A 16,081-nucleotide genomic window follows, 5' to 3' on the forward strand; every position below is an offset into this window, starting at 1 on the left:
CCAGCTGTCAGCCTGTATACTGGGAAGCCTGTGAAATTTCATAACACCCTCTGCATTCCATGAAGACATCAGAGATGGATGCTGCCAATTTATTCTGATGCCAACACTGAACACCAGGCATGCTGTGGAAAGTGCCAGCATGAATGCAAAAGATCTACTCCAAAATATTTAAATATGACTTTTGAAATAATACCTGAACTGAAATAAAGACTGAAACAGTAATCTCATAAAATAGATACTTAATTGATATTATTTTCACTATTTAGCCACATTAATTAGCACCATTTCACTTTATATTATTGTTAGCCCTTTTGCTTATTCATTAAGACAACACACCCTTTCTATAATAATGTGCATCTGAAGTTACCTACCCCTCTGATACCGAATGCCAGAGTACATGGTTTTCAGCTAAGCTTAACCTAGCTTATACTTCCATGTTCTTAAATATAACTCCCAATTCCCAAAGAGTTCTAGTGATTTAGAGACATAAACAGGAGCATCTAAATCCTAAGTATGATTGTGCATAGTCAAGCTCTCTTCAGAAACTCAGCAAGATCACCAGACTCAAAAACAGTTACTTTCCCCAAGCAGTAACCCTAATCAACCCCTCCACCCACTAACCCATCCCACAACACCCCCGCCCACCACTACTTTATCATTCCTATCAGAGTCACCTTATGTACAGACACTCCTGTACCTAGCATTACTTTCTGTGCATAAAATCAATCTATTTATATTAGCTATCTTATATATTGATTTTTATTGTGCCTTTTTTATTCTTCTGTTCTTTATCTTGTTTTTTTGTGCTGCATCTGTTCCGGAGTAAGAATTATTTTGTTCTCCTTTACACTTCTATACTGGAAATGACATTAACTAATGTTAAATCTTGAATCTCTTGAATTGATTGAATCATAGATCAATAAATGTCAGAAGTGATTAGTTAGAACAAGGAGTAAGTCAATAAACATGGAAAATTACTTCTGTATTGGATCTAAGAAGAGTTTGCTTGATAGGGTAATGTTTAATTCATGGAAAAGTAATGCACCTTTTTATTGATATAATTATATATTTTAGCTAAATACCAGTTGTTGTGTGGAAATCAAGGTCCTGGTTATACCATTGACTTTGGAACTGGAAAACCTGTTGGTAAGTAGAGAGGTTCCATTGTTATATATGCCGTAAAGTCTTTATAAAATATTTCATTTTGGTAGCTTTTGTATTTAAAAAAAATTTCATGAGAATTCATGATTAATCGTAAATCAAGAATCTCACAATATGTAATCCACATCCCCTAAAATCTTAGTGATTATACTTCTCTGTTACATTGATACTCCAATGATGAGGGAGGGGAATAAGTTACAGGAAACTATCATTACACTAAAGAATCAAAGAACAAGAAAGTCTTAAGCCCAATTTATGATTAAAGCTGTTCTTGGGAACTGAATAAATTCACTCTGAAATCCTCCAACCCAACCGGATTCTACATTGTATTAATTTCAATATAGCATAAAAGCAGGAAAGGTGTAAAAACAAACTGGACTATAAGTATCAGTATCTCTTGTTAGTAGGATATGTCTGAGGTGACTTGAAAGATAATATAATTTGCTACTTGTTTCGTCTCGAGGGAAATTCCAATTTATTTCCAAATATGCTACTGGGAATGCACTAAACATAAATATTTTTGTAAGTATGATTCATCATAGTTGTTTGAGATTACTTGTTTAAAAAAGGCTGATTTTTTTGTAAAGCTATGGGAGCAGTCTTGTGAGATGTTCTTCCTGTCTTCTTCCTTTCAAAATGCCATCTCATTTTTTTTTTACAATTCAAAAGATATGAGTTCAGTGAAATAAAGAAACATTTTGTTTTGTTACAAATCAACAACATAGTGAGAAAAAAGGTTTTCATGACTTATAAATGAAATTATTATTGATTACGATAGTTTTTACTTGTTCAGATCCCTTAACACACAAACATAAGTTAGCTAGAATGCTTTTGAAGCATTGGAAACCTTGAAGCATGCTTTGTCTATTTCTCTTTCGAAATACATTAATAAGTGCAGATTAGATTGCCTATTAAAGCAGTTCAGCCATTCAATGACTTAGCAGATGTTCTGTAATTTACCTCCATGTTCCAAAATTTGACCAAAAATCAACTATCTCAGATGTAAAATTAACAATAAACTTAGCATTAATTGATGCTTGTGAAAATGAATTTCTAATCACATCTGTGTTCTGTGTGTTTCTTGTCTATACCGTTTGGAACAGGGGTTCCCAACCTTTTTTATGCCATGGACTCTTAGAATTAACCGAGGCTTCCGTGCACCTCAGGCTGGGAACCCCTGCTTTAGAACAATGTCATTGGTCCTACACTTCGTAGTAAATTGATCTTGTTTTACTTTATCTTGCTTTAATGTCTTGAAAACTTGTAAGTTCCATGATCTAGTCAGTGTATGTATAATTTCTCCTAGTAATCTATTGTTCCTAATAGATTGTACTGCACTCTCTCCATGCTATGTTCTTCAAGTTGCTAGTTACTCTTATTTCAGCCTGGAAAATAATGTGTATTAAGTAAAATATTTACAGTTGACAATGCTTTGCAGACTTATTAGCTAGCGAAGCACTGGTTAGTAGGGATGGAGCCAATGAGATTGCCCAAAGTAATCTTTCACTTTCTCTCTAGTTAAATATTAATGGTTCAAATTTTAAATGCTGATTTTGGTAGCTGCCAGTTGTGTTTCTTCAGTACCTAAGTAGTTCTTCTGCTGGCTTTACAATTCTACCGCCAGGACTTAAGAACTTTTTAAAAGCTATTATTAATGCTTTTTGAGATAGTGATTTAGATGCATATCATATTTTTTACTGAGTTAAGTATTGTATGTAATTAGTTTTGCTACAACAAGTGTATGGGACATTGGAAAAAAGTTGAATTTCCCCATGGGGATGAATAAAGTATCTATCTATCTATCTATCTATCTATCTATCTATATGTTGTTCCTGAAAATGTAAAGCAAGATCAAATTTGTCCCTTTGCTTATTTTGTATTCAAGGAACTAAACAGTTCAGTCACACATGATGAAATATTCAGTGAAGGTCACAATAGATACTGTATATAGAATATTTGGGTCTAAACATAGTTTTCTTATCTCTAGATATTGATGAATGCAGAGAAATCCCAGGCATTTGTGCCAATGGTGTATGCATTAATCAAATTGGAAGCTTCCGCTGTGAGTGTCCAATGGGATTTAGTTACAACGACTTGCTTCTCATCTGTGAAGGTACTGTAGTATTCATTATACAAAGGTTTCCAAATGTGATACTTTGACTTTAGGAGATCTATCTTGACATGCTAGATATTCTTAAATAATTACCTTTAATAACTGTAAATGATATGTATTTATTGATTGTTTAATTTTCAAAAATCCTCACCAGGGTTTGTTAATGCATTTATAAATTATCCTGTAACTTTTACAATGTGATGTTCACTTTCCACATTAACAAAACACTACAATCAAATTGCTTTGCCAGTTTGTTCAGCTTTTGTCCTAAATGTTCAAATTATCTTTAATATATATTCTATAATGATAGTTACGCATTAAAGTATATTTGATATTTGGAGAACAAGTTAACATTTTGAAATGAGAAAATCTGCAGATTTGTGTGTGTTGCTAAAATTTTGAAAATCATGCTCAAAAAATGAAGGAGGGTGGGAACTCCTGATGCCATATCCTCTTACCTGGCAATCTGAATTGAATGCGAAGCTGTAAAAGACACTATTTCAGAGAAGATAATTATAAATTACTTCTCTTTCCAGTGGAAAAGAAATGTTGGGCAAGCTGGACTTGTGTTATTTTGTTTTCCTTGAAGAAAATAATTTCATATTTTGCATTAATTTAGAGATATTGCAATCAAGGCAGCTGACTATTTCATTTGATGAAATTAGTTTGCTTACTTGATGAAAAAGAACTAAAGAAATCAATTATGTTGTGAGATATTTGTTCGATTATATGGCCATAGAGCTGGTGACGGTGCATCAGGTTGTATTGGATCAGTGGATTCAACCTGCCTGAATTGTTTTTAGTAACAAGTTATTCATATTGCATCGAATATAAAAACAGAAAATGCAGGAAATACTCAACAAGTCAGATCACATCTGTAGGAAGAGGAATAGAGTTAATTTTTTGGTCAAAGACTCTTGTGCTATTCATATTGTATATTAGATTTTAAAAGTCCTAGATCAACATATTATTAAGAGTTTAATATCTTAGTCTATCTGTCAGAAAGACAGTGAAAACAAAAAAATAGTTCATATCCAAGATCATATTTAGCTCAAGGTAAACCAAAGTGAGATATTAAGAGGAAAATAAAATGTTGACTTTTTCAAATACTAATTTCATTTAAGTAATACATTACCAGAATTGACCACAGAATTCTTTAGCACATAAATCCGTAGTCTTTGAGTGGTGATTGAGCGCAGTTTCTAATAGTGCAGTTCATTGGCGAATAGTGTTTTTGGCCTGAAGATTCGATGGTACCTCCTGACTTTTCAGAAATTAAATTGAAGTCTAAGCCTCTGATATAGTGACATGGAGGATGTGTGTCATTGCCTGCTGAAGATTTCAGCTGCCACTATAGGTGATATCTCAATAAAGAAAATCCTCTGCCCACCCTAAATAAAATGGTAGGCTCTATACATGTGAATGAAGGTCCTGGATGCCAGTTTGCTGCCTCCTGCTGGCCCCACTCAGGAAAAGCTTCCTTTCTGATTTCCCAGTCACTTTAAACCAGATCATATCCTTATTAATTGGATTAGACCTTGTTGCCTATATTCTGTGGCATCTACCTTCTCGGTTGTTATCAGTGCCAAGCCATCAATCTTCCTGATTATACCTTTCACCTTTTTCTTCAAATATGCATGCAAAGACCATTCTAGCAATACAGCAGCTTCAAATTCTGAGTGGCATCACTGAAGCTGCCAGCTATCCTTAGACAACCCTTCACTGATGAGATGTCTAAAGGATAGCCAGCAGCCTGATATCTGCAGCAAGTTGATTTCATTTGAATATGTTCAGAGACCCCAATATCGGATGTGCCCACAATCTTATCACCTGAGCCTCTCGGTGTTCCAGACTCCCACGTTTATTCCAGTTGGGAATGTTTAGACTAGATTTCAGAAACTTGCTCCATTCTGAGTATTTTGTGTTTTTTATGTTTCTGGTTTAAATTGAATTTCAATAAACCCATTTTAGTGCCTGGGTTTCCTATTGTACTGTAGAGTTAAGTTTTATGTTGACAATATTCCAATAAAGCTTGTAATTTTAGCTTTTAAATGTCATTACAGTGTCACTGACAGTAATATGATGGCTGGTGTTATTGATTTTATTTCAGATATTGATGAATGCAGTAATGGTGACATTCTTTGCCAAAGAAATGCAGATTGTATTAATATCCCTGGCAGTTATCGTTGTGAATGTTCTGCTGGATATAAATTAGCACAAAATGGAGCTTGCATTGGTAAGATTATATTTCAGTAAGGCAGATTTTATTGAAAATTTCATTTATTAGCAGGAGCCTGTAATAATATATCAGTAAGCAAATTGGTAAAAGTGGCTGTTACTGTTATTACTTCTTGCATTTATCACATCCCAATCATTGGAAAAGATATCCCTATGAGTGTTTCACAGAGGTATATGGAAAAAAATGCAGAACAATGTATTCAGAAAGCTGATAGAAAGCTTTTGTTTATTGAGAGGGTTCTCATAGCAAGGGCTAAAGCAGCTGATGGAAATGATGGTACAAGAGTAAGATGCATGGGAATTCCGATTTGTATCTTGAAGAAGACTTCAAAAATAGAGAGAAATGAGGCCAAAAAGGAACTTCAACATATACTTCAGAAATGTAATGAAGTATTTAGGGACTGGGTAAACAAACAGCATAGCACTACAGTACAGAGGAAAACAAATGTTATCAGTTGCTCTTTTCCTTATATTTACATTGCTACTACTTTTTCCCCTCATTATTTTGTCACTGGTAGTATCAGTTGATGAAGATGATATGAAGTCAGGAGCTTCAAGTCAAGTTCAGGATTGAATAATATCCTGAGGACATGGTTCAGTTTGCAGCATCTAGTGTTAAGAAGCTGAAATTAGTGACAAGGATTTGAGGCATCAGCTGAAGATAAAGGTTTTATTCCTGTCTGTGTTTAACTGGATGAAATTGTAATGTCCAAAACTCAACAAAAGAATTAGGAAGACTGGGGCTGGGGGGTGGTGGTGGCATGAAAATCCTTGGCAAGAAGATAACTAGAGAGAGGGTAGGGCCACTCAAGGATAAAGGAGGGCATGTGTGCTTAGAGGGTGAAGATGTAGGAGAGGTCCTAAATGAGTACCTTGTTTCTGTCTGCACCAAAGAGCAAGGATGTGAAGGGTAGTAAGATCAGTGTGGTGCATGCTAATGTGCTAGGACATTTTGAGATAAAGGAAGAGGTGGTGTTGGTCTCATAAAGAGTATTAAGATAGATAAGTCCACAGGACCTGATGGGATATACCCATGTTACTGAGAGAGGAAAGAGATGAAAATGCTGAAGCCTTGACCAACATTTTTGTGACTTTTCTGGATGCAGATGATGTCCTGGAGACTGGTGATTAGCTGTGTTGCTGTTGCTCCTTTGCTCAAGAGGGGAAATAAGGCTAGTCCCAAAAGTTATAGATCAATGAGTCTCATGTCAGTGGTAGTGAAGCTATTGGAGAGGATTCTTAAGGACTGAGTTTAAGAGCAATTGGAAAACCATGATCTAATTAGGGACAGTAAGCATGGCTTTGTTTGGGGCAAGTCTTGTGTTACTAACTTGATTGAGTTTTTGAGGAGGTGACGAAGGTAATTGATAAAGCTAGAGCAGTGAATGTCGTCTACATAGATTTTCATAAGGCATTCGACAAAGTCTTTCATGGTAAGCTGATCTAGAAGATTAAGATGCATGGGATCTACAGTGCATTGGCTGTTTGGATCAAGAATTAGCTTGTTGAAAAGGAATGACATAAGATGGTATGAGGTCAAAAATTGTTAACTAGAAATGTAGTGGGAATGGCGTTAAGGAAGTGTAATGACCTAGAGGAGGTCAATTATTTGAAGTTAATACTGTTGCAAAATGTTCTGTTTTCCATCATTACCAAGAATTGTTCAATATGATTCTCTTAGATCGTAATGAGTGCCTGGAAATTCCAAATGTTTGCAGCCATGGTGACTGTATTGATCTAAGAGGAGGTTATCGATGTATATGTCATAATGGCTTCAAGCCAACTCCTGATCAGACCATGTGCATGGGTAAGTGAGGTTTTAAGCATTGTTATCAGTATCAGGGTTAATGGTGTGTTGTTTCATCGCTGTGAATGTTAACAGATATGGAATGCATTAGCGAGCATCCATGTATGTACCAGCTAAAGCTTCTTGTAAACAGAGTAGCACATAAATGATTTCATATTAAGCAAGTAAAGAAGAAACTAATAATGCATAACAAATTGATTATGAAAAAATCAAGTATTCTACAGAAATAAACACCAGCCAAGCATTGAGCAGATTTATTTATGTTTGTGAAACAGAAGATGCCACAGCTATTTGTTCTTTCACTTCTTTAACATATCGCTTGGCATTTTTTTGCTGCACAAATGCTTACCAGGTTATACAGTATGGATTATGTAATAGACTAGTTAACAGAATAATTTAACATTTACAGATATCGATGAATGTGAACGACAACCTTGTGGAAATGGAACCTGCAAGAACACTGTGGGATCTTACAATTGTCTCTGTTTCCCAGGATTTGAGTTAACTCACAATAATGACTGCACGGGTGAGGCACAAACTAACAGTGGGGCTTCTAATGAGATTATTTCTTTTGCAAAATGCTGTTAGTTTAGTCTTGATTAATCCATAATTATTAAAAAGCAAGTTGCCTTAATATTCAGCCAATGTCAATTTTGATTTGTAGGAATCTATAAATTTACAAAGATATTAATAAGCAAATGTCACATAAGTTGAAATTATTAAGACGTGTTTTTACATATATCATATATTTCCAGCAAATAATGCAAGCAGTTATAAACAATACAAATTATAGAATTGCTAATAGAAAACAAAACAAGATTTAACACTTAATCTAGAGTACCTCTTTCCTTTTGGGTGTATTGCTGTGTACCAGACTCTCAGGATCTGTGGGGAATTGTACAGCATCTGCCACACTAAAAAGTACTGAGGAATGTACTTAACTGTCATATGGAATAATTGTAGTATTTACATGAGCAATATTCCGCAGAAAGGTTTTGCCCTCTTAGATTAAGAAATTCCTCAGAAATTTCTTATTTCATTGGCATTGATTTGTTGGAAGTGGAGAAACAATGTTTATACATAAATAAAGTTTCTGCAAAGTAGCATTAACAAAGTAATGCCAAAGAAATTCTTAGCCAATAGTCTGTTAACTGATATTAAAAATTCTTTTGTGCTTGTTTTTCTTCATACCTTTTACTTTCCTCTGCTACTAGAATCTGAAACTACACTTTCTCTTTCAGTTGGTATGAACTGTCTTGACAACAAAGTTTTCACTCAATGGATTTAATGATGCCAATCTAAGAACTTTATATTTTCATTTCCAGTTAGCAAATTTGTTGTTCCTCTTCTCCTTGGAACTCCAGTGTTCTAACAGTGAACTTTTACTTCACCTTTTATTCTGAAACAAATAATAAACTATGGTAAGAAAAGCTATTTGATAAATGAGAGAGAATGCACACTATTTTCATTGAAAGTATTTTCCATCACTCACACAGATACCGATGAATGTACCACCCTCTTTGGCCAAGTCTGCAGAAACGGGCAATGTTTTAATAGCATTGGCTCCTTCCAGTGTCTATGTCAGGAAGGCTATGAGCTTACACCTGATAGGAAGAACTGTATGGGTGAGTGTCCTTTATTGACTTACACTCATTTTTGAGACATATTATTCTGCACATGGCTTACAAATACATTTCTGCTTATTTTCTGGAAAGATATCAATGAATGTGTGTTATCTCCTACATCATGTGCTCCTGGAACCTGCCAGAACCTTGATGGTGCATACAGATGTATCTGCCCCTCAGGATATGAAGTGCAGAGTGAAAACTGTATAGGTGAGGATATACTATGCTTCCTACTTTTTATGAACGATTAAGGCTTATACTCAACTTTTTAAGTTTATCCATCTATGTACCCTTGAACTGTTTCAAGTGCTGAAAATGAAAAATGCATGAAGTGAACTGTTACAAATATTCAGTTGGCCTATATAATTATAAAAACTTTTGATGAGAATTGCCAATTTTGACAATATATTTCATTAACATTACAAAGATATACACTGAATGAATGTCCATTGAAGGTTGCAGCATTGAATGTTTTTTTGGGAACCTGTGCTCTCCGTATTCCTGACCTTATCTAAAGCTATCCACTAATTCACATAATACAATCTGTAATGTTGCTCTTATTTAGTAAAATAACTTTTCCCGTTCTGTAGATATAAATGAATGTGAAGAAGATCCTAATATCTGTCAGTTTGGCGATTGTGTGAATACTGCTGGCAGTTTCCAATGTGTTTGCCGTCCAGGCTTTATCCTCTCGGAGAATGGGCGTAGGTGCTTTGGTAAGTTGGCATTTGTTTCCATTATGCTCATCTGGACATTTCTATGGGTGCTAAAGGTATGCGTTCAGTTTGTGCGTTCTCTTCTGTGTATTAGAACGTAGTACAGCATGGTACAGGCTCTATGGCCCATGAAGTTTTGCCGACTATTTAATGTGCTCCGAGATCAATCTAACCCTTCCCTCCCACTTAGCCCTCCAATTTTTCTTTCACCCATATGCCCATCTAAGAGTCTGTTGAATTTCCCTAATATATCTGCTTCCATCACCACCCCTGCCCGTGCGTTCTAGGCACTTACCACTCTCTGACATCCTCCCTATATTTTCCTCCAATCATTTAAAAGTATGTCCTCTCATATTAGTGATTACCACCCTGGGAAAAAGGTGCTGGCTACCCACTCTATCTCTGCCTTTTACATTATACGCTTCAATCAAGTCTCCCTTCCTCCTTCATTCCAAAATGAAAAGCCCTAGCTTGCTCAACCTGTCCTCATGGGACATGTTCTCTAATCGAGGCAGTATTACTGTAAATCTCCTCTGCACCCTCTCTAAAGCTTCCACATCCTTCCTATCATGAGATGACCAGAAGTGTACACCATAATCGAAGTGTGGTCTAACCTGAGTTTTATAGAGCTGCAACATAACCTTGCAGATCTTGAACTCAATCACCCAACTAACAAAGCCCACACACCATATACCTTTTTTAAACACCCTATCAACTTGCATGGCAACATTGGACTTAGGCCCTAATATCCATCTGTTCCTCTCCGTTTCTAAGAATTCTGCCATTAAACTTGTACTCTGCTATCGTTCGACCTTCCAAAGTGCATCACTTCAGACTTTACTGGATTGAACTTCATCTGCTTCTTCTCCACCCAGTTCTACAACCTGATAATGTCCTGATACAACCTACAACAACCCTCCACACTATCCACAATTCCACCAACCTTCATTTCATCTGGAAACTTTTTAAACCCACCCTTCCACTTCCTCATCTAAGTAATTTATAAAAATCACAACAAGCAGGAGATCTTGCAGAGCACCACTGGTCACAAACCTGCTGGCAGAATACAGTTCATCTACTATCGCGCTTTGCTTTCTGTTGGCAAGCTAATTCTGAATCTTAGAAACAAATAGAGATTTGGTCAAGCGTAAAACTGAAGAGTGATTTTGTTAAAAACTGTTGAAAATTAGATTAAAATAAATGATTTGCATTGACTCGTGAATTTCCATAGAGTTTTTCCAAATTGCCTACTATATTGATAGAGAAACTCTACAAAATCATCTTTAACCATTTTTTCTTGAAATTCAGTGAACTTGCTGCAGTTAATCTATACATATTTTGGAAATACGGGCCAATTGTTTTTATCTTTTGATAAGACAGGGTTTAATATTGCACTTGATATTTGCAAAATGCCTTGCTGTAAGTCTATTCTGAAGGTTATGTTGATCTGATTTGACTCCCCAGATACTCGTGAAAGTTTCTGCTTCACCAAATTTGACAATGGAAAGTGTTCGGTGGCAAAACCTTTCAACACAACTAAAGCAAAGTGCTGTTGCAGTAAAATGCCAGGAGAGGGATGGGGAGATCCATGTGAACTCTGCCCTAAAGATGGTGAAGGTAGTGTACTTGGGCTTAATATTGGACTTTGCCCAGTTCAACTTTTACCTTTAGATAACATTAACTGTGGTAGCAATTCTATAGGGACGAACTTGTTGTACTATACTGCTCGCATATATAGTTTTGCTTCCAAAACAGATTTGGATAAGGAAGAACATTAGGTCTACTCTTCCAGAAAGACAACTATCCATAAATGATTCTGAATTTGCTTCTGCTGCCCTCTCTAAAAGTCCCTAAAAATGTATAGATAACCATTCACATGTAGAGGTTCCATATTTTAAACTTTCCTGGTGCTTACTTGAACTTGTGGCTTGTTGTTTAACTTAATGCACTGCAATTGCCATTTTACACCTAGATATTGATGAGCTTCCCCTTAATTTCTTCTGCCTTTAAAAATAAATTGGGCACATTGAGAATGGTGGCATGTGTGAATGGCAAAGCATCCTGAGGCTTCTGATGAAATTCTGGGAGAACATTGTAAACTTAGTACTGCTTAATCTATTTTATTTAGCAGGGAAAGTGCTTTGGCAGCATAAACCAGATTGATCTCATCTCCTTGATGATCATTTTTGCAACTCTTCTCTGTACTGTATTATGTTGCTTTGCTAATTCAATTTTATATCAAGATTGTGAACATCAATAAAGGAATACCATTACAGTACTTGAGCAACTAAATGGATCACACCAAGAGAAGATCCTGCTGATTTAGATGTTATTTAGATGTCAGTCCAGTGAAGAAAATAAAGGATGTTGCCTAAAAATCAATTCACACAACACTTTATATTTTTCAACAGTATGCAATCCAAAATTATGAGTATTCCACGTCAAATCGAGGCCATTATTAACTTTCCTACCAGTTGCAAGTTACCCTTTGATGCATTTGCATCAGATGCAGAAAGGAATAATGCTTGTAACGATAATGCTATTCCTGGTGCAGCCTCCTATTGTAAAATGAAGAGAAATTTGGGCTGTTATCCTGGGGCATCTGTTATGTGGCACTACAAGGAAGACATGTTCTTAGTCCCTCAGCACTGTTTTGAGAGGCAACAAATGAGTGAAATACACCCATTTTAAGTTCTATCTGCCCATTCCCCTGTATCAATGAACACTCCCTAAACCCTTCACCACATGCTCTGATTTTAACATAAAAACATAGAAAATAGGTGCAGGTGTAGGCCATTCGGCCCTTCAAGCCTGCACTGCCATTCATTATGATCATGGCTGATCATCCAACTCAGAACCTGTACCTGCCTTCTCTCCATACCCCCGATCCCTTTAGCCACAAGGGCCATATCTAACTCACTCTTAAATATAGCCAATGAACTGGGCTGAACTGTTCCTGTGGCAGAGAATTCCATAGATTCACCACTCTCTGTGTGAAGAAGTTTTTCCTCATCTCGGTCCTAAAAGGCTTCCCCTTTATCCTTAAACTATGACCCCTCTTTCTGGCCTTCCCCAACATCGGGAACAATCTTCCTGCATCTAGCCTGTCCAATCCCTTTAGAATTTTATACGTTTCAATAAGATCCCCCCTCAATCTTCTAAATTCCAGCGAGTATAAGCCTAGTTGATCCAGTCTTTCTTCATATGAAAGTCCTGCCATCCCAGGAATCAATCTGGTGAACCTTCTTTGTACTCCCTCTATGGCAAGAATGTCTTTCCTCAGATTAGGGAGCAAAACTGCACACAATACTCCAGGTGTGGTCTCACCAAGGCCTTGTACAACTGTAGTAGAACCTCCCTGCTCCTGTATTTTCCATATATCTTGCTGGCCTGGGACCATCCTGTTCCTTCCTGCCAGTCTGTTTCTACCTCACCCAACTTCAAGTGCTTGTTACTTCTTTTAACTCATTCCCAACCTTAAATGTCTTTCTTTAGATATCCATTCTCCTGAAATTGTGCCTTTACTGATCTCTCCTTCTTGCTTCACTTGAACCATTTAGTCCTTAGCCACTGTTGAGAGCTCAAGATGTCAATTGCTATCAGTCAGTTGTGAAATAAATGTAACCTCTTTTACAGTTGCTTTCCTGGATCTATGTCCATATGGTCATGGGACTATCCCTGGCTTTGGGGAGACGCGTGAAGGTAAGAAAAGCTGACTAGTACTGCAACATTTATTTATCAACATATTTGTAAGGTTGCCTTAGGGATAAAGCCAGAGAGTGGTAGTAGACGCTTGCCTCTGATTGGACGCCTGTGACTAGTGGCATGCAACAGGGATTGGTGTTGGTTCTATTGGTGTTTCTCATTCATATTAATTATTTGGATGATGAAATGGTAAACTGGATCAGCATATTTGCAGGTGACACCAAGATTGGGCTGTAGTGAATAGCAAAGAAGGCTATCAAAGCTTGCGGTGGGATCTGTGCCAGCTGGAAAAATGGGCTGAGAGATGGCAGATGAAATCTAATGCAGTCAAGTGTTTGATGTTGCACTTTGAGAGGACAAACCAGGGTAGGACTTATACCGTGAACAATAGGGCATTGATGAGTGTGGTAAAACAGAGGGATAGATCGATAACTTGATCAGTGATGACTCTTTATGACCCTGTGATGCAAGTGGTAGATTACTTGATACCAATCATCCTGAAGTAATTTCAATGGCTGGTGATGGTACATATCAAAAACTCCATTCCTGCCACACTGGACTCTCACCAATGTGCTTACCAACAGAACAGCTCTATGTCATAACATCTGCTGTGCACCAAGCCCTGACACTCCTATGAAACAAGGACACTCATGTCAGATTGCTGTTTCTGGATTTCATTTCAGCATTCAACACTATTGCTGCACAGACCTTGGTGAATAAGCTCCTACTCCTCGGTCGAAATACACCACCGTGCAAATGTGTGTTAGTCATCCTACCAACAGGCTCAGATAAGATACACAACCAATCTGCCCCTTCCCATCATCTTCAACGTGGGTGTCTTCCTTCCCCCCCCCCCCCCCCCCCCCCCGGGCTGTGTGCTGAGCCCACTGCTATACACTCTGCTCACACGTGACTACATGGCCATACACCTGAGTAATCACATTGTCAAGTTCACCATTGTCACAACCATTGTGAGCTCGTCACCAACAAGGAGACGTCTTGCAAAGAGGATGTGGAAGAGCTTGGGGCCTGGTGCAAGGCAAATAACCATCTCCTCAATGTCAGCAAGACAAAGGAAATGGTTATTGACTTCAGGGGAACTCGCACCATGCACACACACGCACCCCCCCCCCCCCCACCCCGGTTTATGTCAGAGTCACAGCAGTGGCAACTACAAGCAGTTTCAAACCCCTGGGAGTGTATATCTTGCACAAAGTATCATGGTCCCAGAACACATCCTACACAATCAAGAAAGCTCACCAACACCTCTGCTTTCTGAGAAGCTAAAGAGAGCTAGACTGGACACATCAACACTCACAGATCCACAGCAGAAAGCATCCTAACATGCTGCATCACTGCTTGGTACAGAAACCACACTGCAGCAGACAGGAAGGCTGTACAACAGGTAATCGAAATGGTCCGGTGCATCACCGGCATCAGCCTACTTGCCATCAAGTGCATATATACAGAAGGGTAGAAAAGGCTGGCAATATCATGAAGGATCCCACCCACCCTGCACATGGACTGTTTGTCCCACTCCCATCAGGGAAGAGGCTACGTAATATCCATGGCAGGACCACCAGAGTTAAAAACAGTTACTTTCCCCAAGCAGTAAAGCTGATCAACACCTCCACCCACCAACCCACCACCACGACTTTATTATTACCTGTCAGAGTCACCTTATGTACAGACCTAGCATCACGCTATGTACATACAGTCCGTGTTATTAAGCTACATACACAAAATGCTAGAGGAACTCAGCAGACCAGGCAGCATGTATGTCTTCTCACCGAAGAGTCTCAGCTCGAAATGTTGACTCTACTTTTTTTCATAGAAGCTGCCCAGCCTGTGGTATTCCTCCAGCATTTTGTGTGTGTTGCTTGGATTTCCAGCATCTGCATATTTTCTCTTGTTTATGTCTATAAGCTATCTTACATATTTATATTTATCAAGCAAACATGAGGAAATCTGCAGATGCTGGAAATTCAAACAACACACACAAAATGCTAGTGGAACACAGCAGGCTAGGCAGCATCTATAGGGAGAAGCGCTGTCGACATTTCAGGCCGAGACCCTTCGCCAGGACTAACCGAAAGAAAACATGTTTTTTTATTATGGTGTTCTTTATCTTACTGTGTTTTTATTTGAGGCACTGGATATGGAATAATTATTTTGTTCTCCTTTACACTTGTGTACTGGAAATGACGATAAACAGTCTTGAACTATGTACTAGAGATCATAGGTTAAGAATGAAAGGTGAAATGTTTAAAGGGAATTTCTTCACTCAAAGGACGGTTCGAGCGTGGAATGAGCTGCCAGCAGAAGTAGTGGAGGCAGGTTCGTTGGCGACATTTAAGAGAAGTTTAGATAAGTACATGAATGGGAAGGCTATGGACAAATATGATCCAGGTGCAGGTTAATGGGCTAGGCAGAATAACAGTTTGGCGTGGGCCGAAGGGCTTACATCTATGCCATAATGCTCAATGATTATGAACACTGCAGTAGATGTTTTAAATGATTTTGAATTGAGAAAGACATGCATTTAAATAGCATCCTTCAGGTCCTTTTCAGGGAGTCACAGTGCATTTTCATAGCTAGTGAAGTACCTCTGAAGTGTGGTCCCTATTATGGGAAACATACCAATGCTTTTGCACATAGCATTAGTTCGGATGTACAAACAAGCTGGATGAACTCAGCAGGTCGGGCAGCATCCATT

General features: G+C 37.8%; 1 protein-coding gene across 2 annotated transcripts in view; it reads left to right on the forward strand.

The window, feature by feature from the left end:
• Positions 1-16,081, forward strand: part of LOC140741729 (fibrillin-2-like) — a 295,460-nt gene that overhangs the window by 234,316 nt on the left and 45,063 nt on the right. For both annotated transcript variants that reach the window (XM_073072052.1, XM_073072059.1), the window contains 10 exons: positions 1,075-1,146; positions 3,149-3,274; positions 5,385-5,510; positions 7,194-7,319; positions 7,729-7,845; positions 8,816-8,944; positions 9,035-9,154; positions 9,535-9,660; positions 11,125-11,277; positions 13,297-13,362. In XM_073072052.1, the coding sequence (XP_072928153.1) occupies positions 1,075-1,146; positions 3,149-3,274; positions 5,385-5,510; positions 7,194-7,319; positions 7,729-7,845; positions 8,816-8,944; positions 9,035-9,154; positions 9,535-9,660; positions 11,125-11,277; positions 13,297-13,362 (1,161 nt within the window). The remainder of the gene's footprint in view (positions 1-1,074; positions 1,147-3,148; positions 3,275-5,384; positions 5,511-7,193; positions 7,320-7,728; positions 7,846-8,815; positions 8,945-9,034; positions 9,155-9,534; positions 9,661-11,124; positions 11,278-13,296; positions 13,363-16,081) is intronic.

This window comes from Hemitrygon akajei, chromosome 2 (genome assembly GCF_048418815.1).
Source record: "Hemitrygon akajei chromosome 2, sHemAka1.3, whole genome shotgun sequence".
Classification (NCBI taxonomy): domain Eukaryota; kingdom Metazoa; phylum Chordata; class Chondrichthyes; order Myliobatiformes; family Dasyatidae; genus Hemitrygon; species Hemitrygon akajei.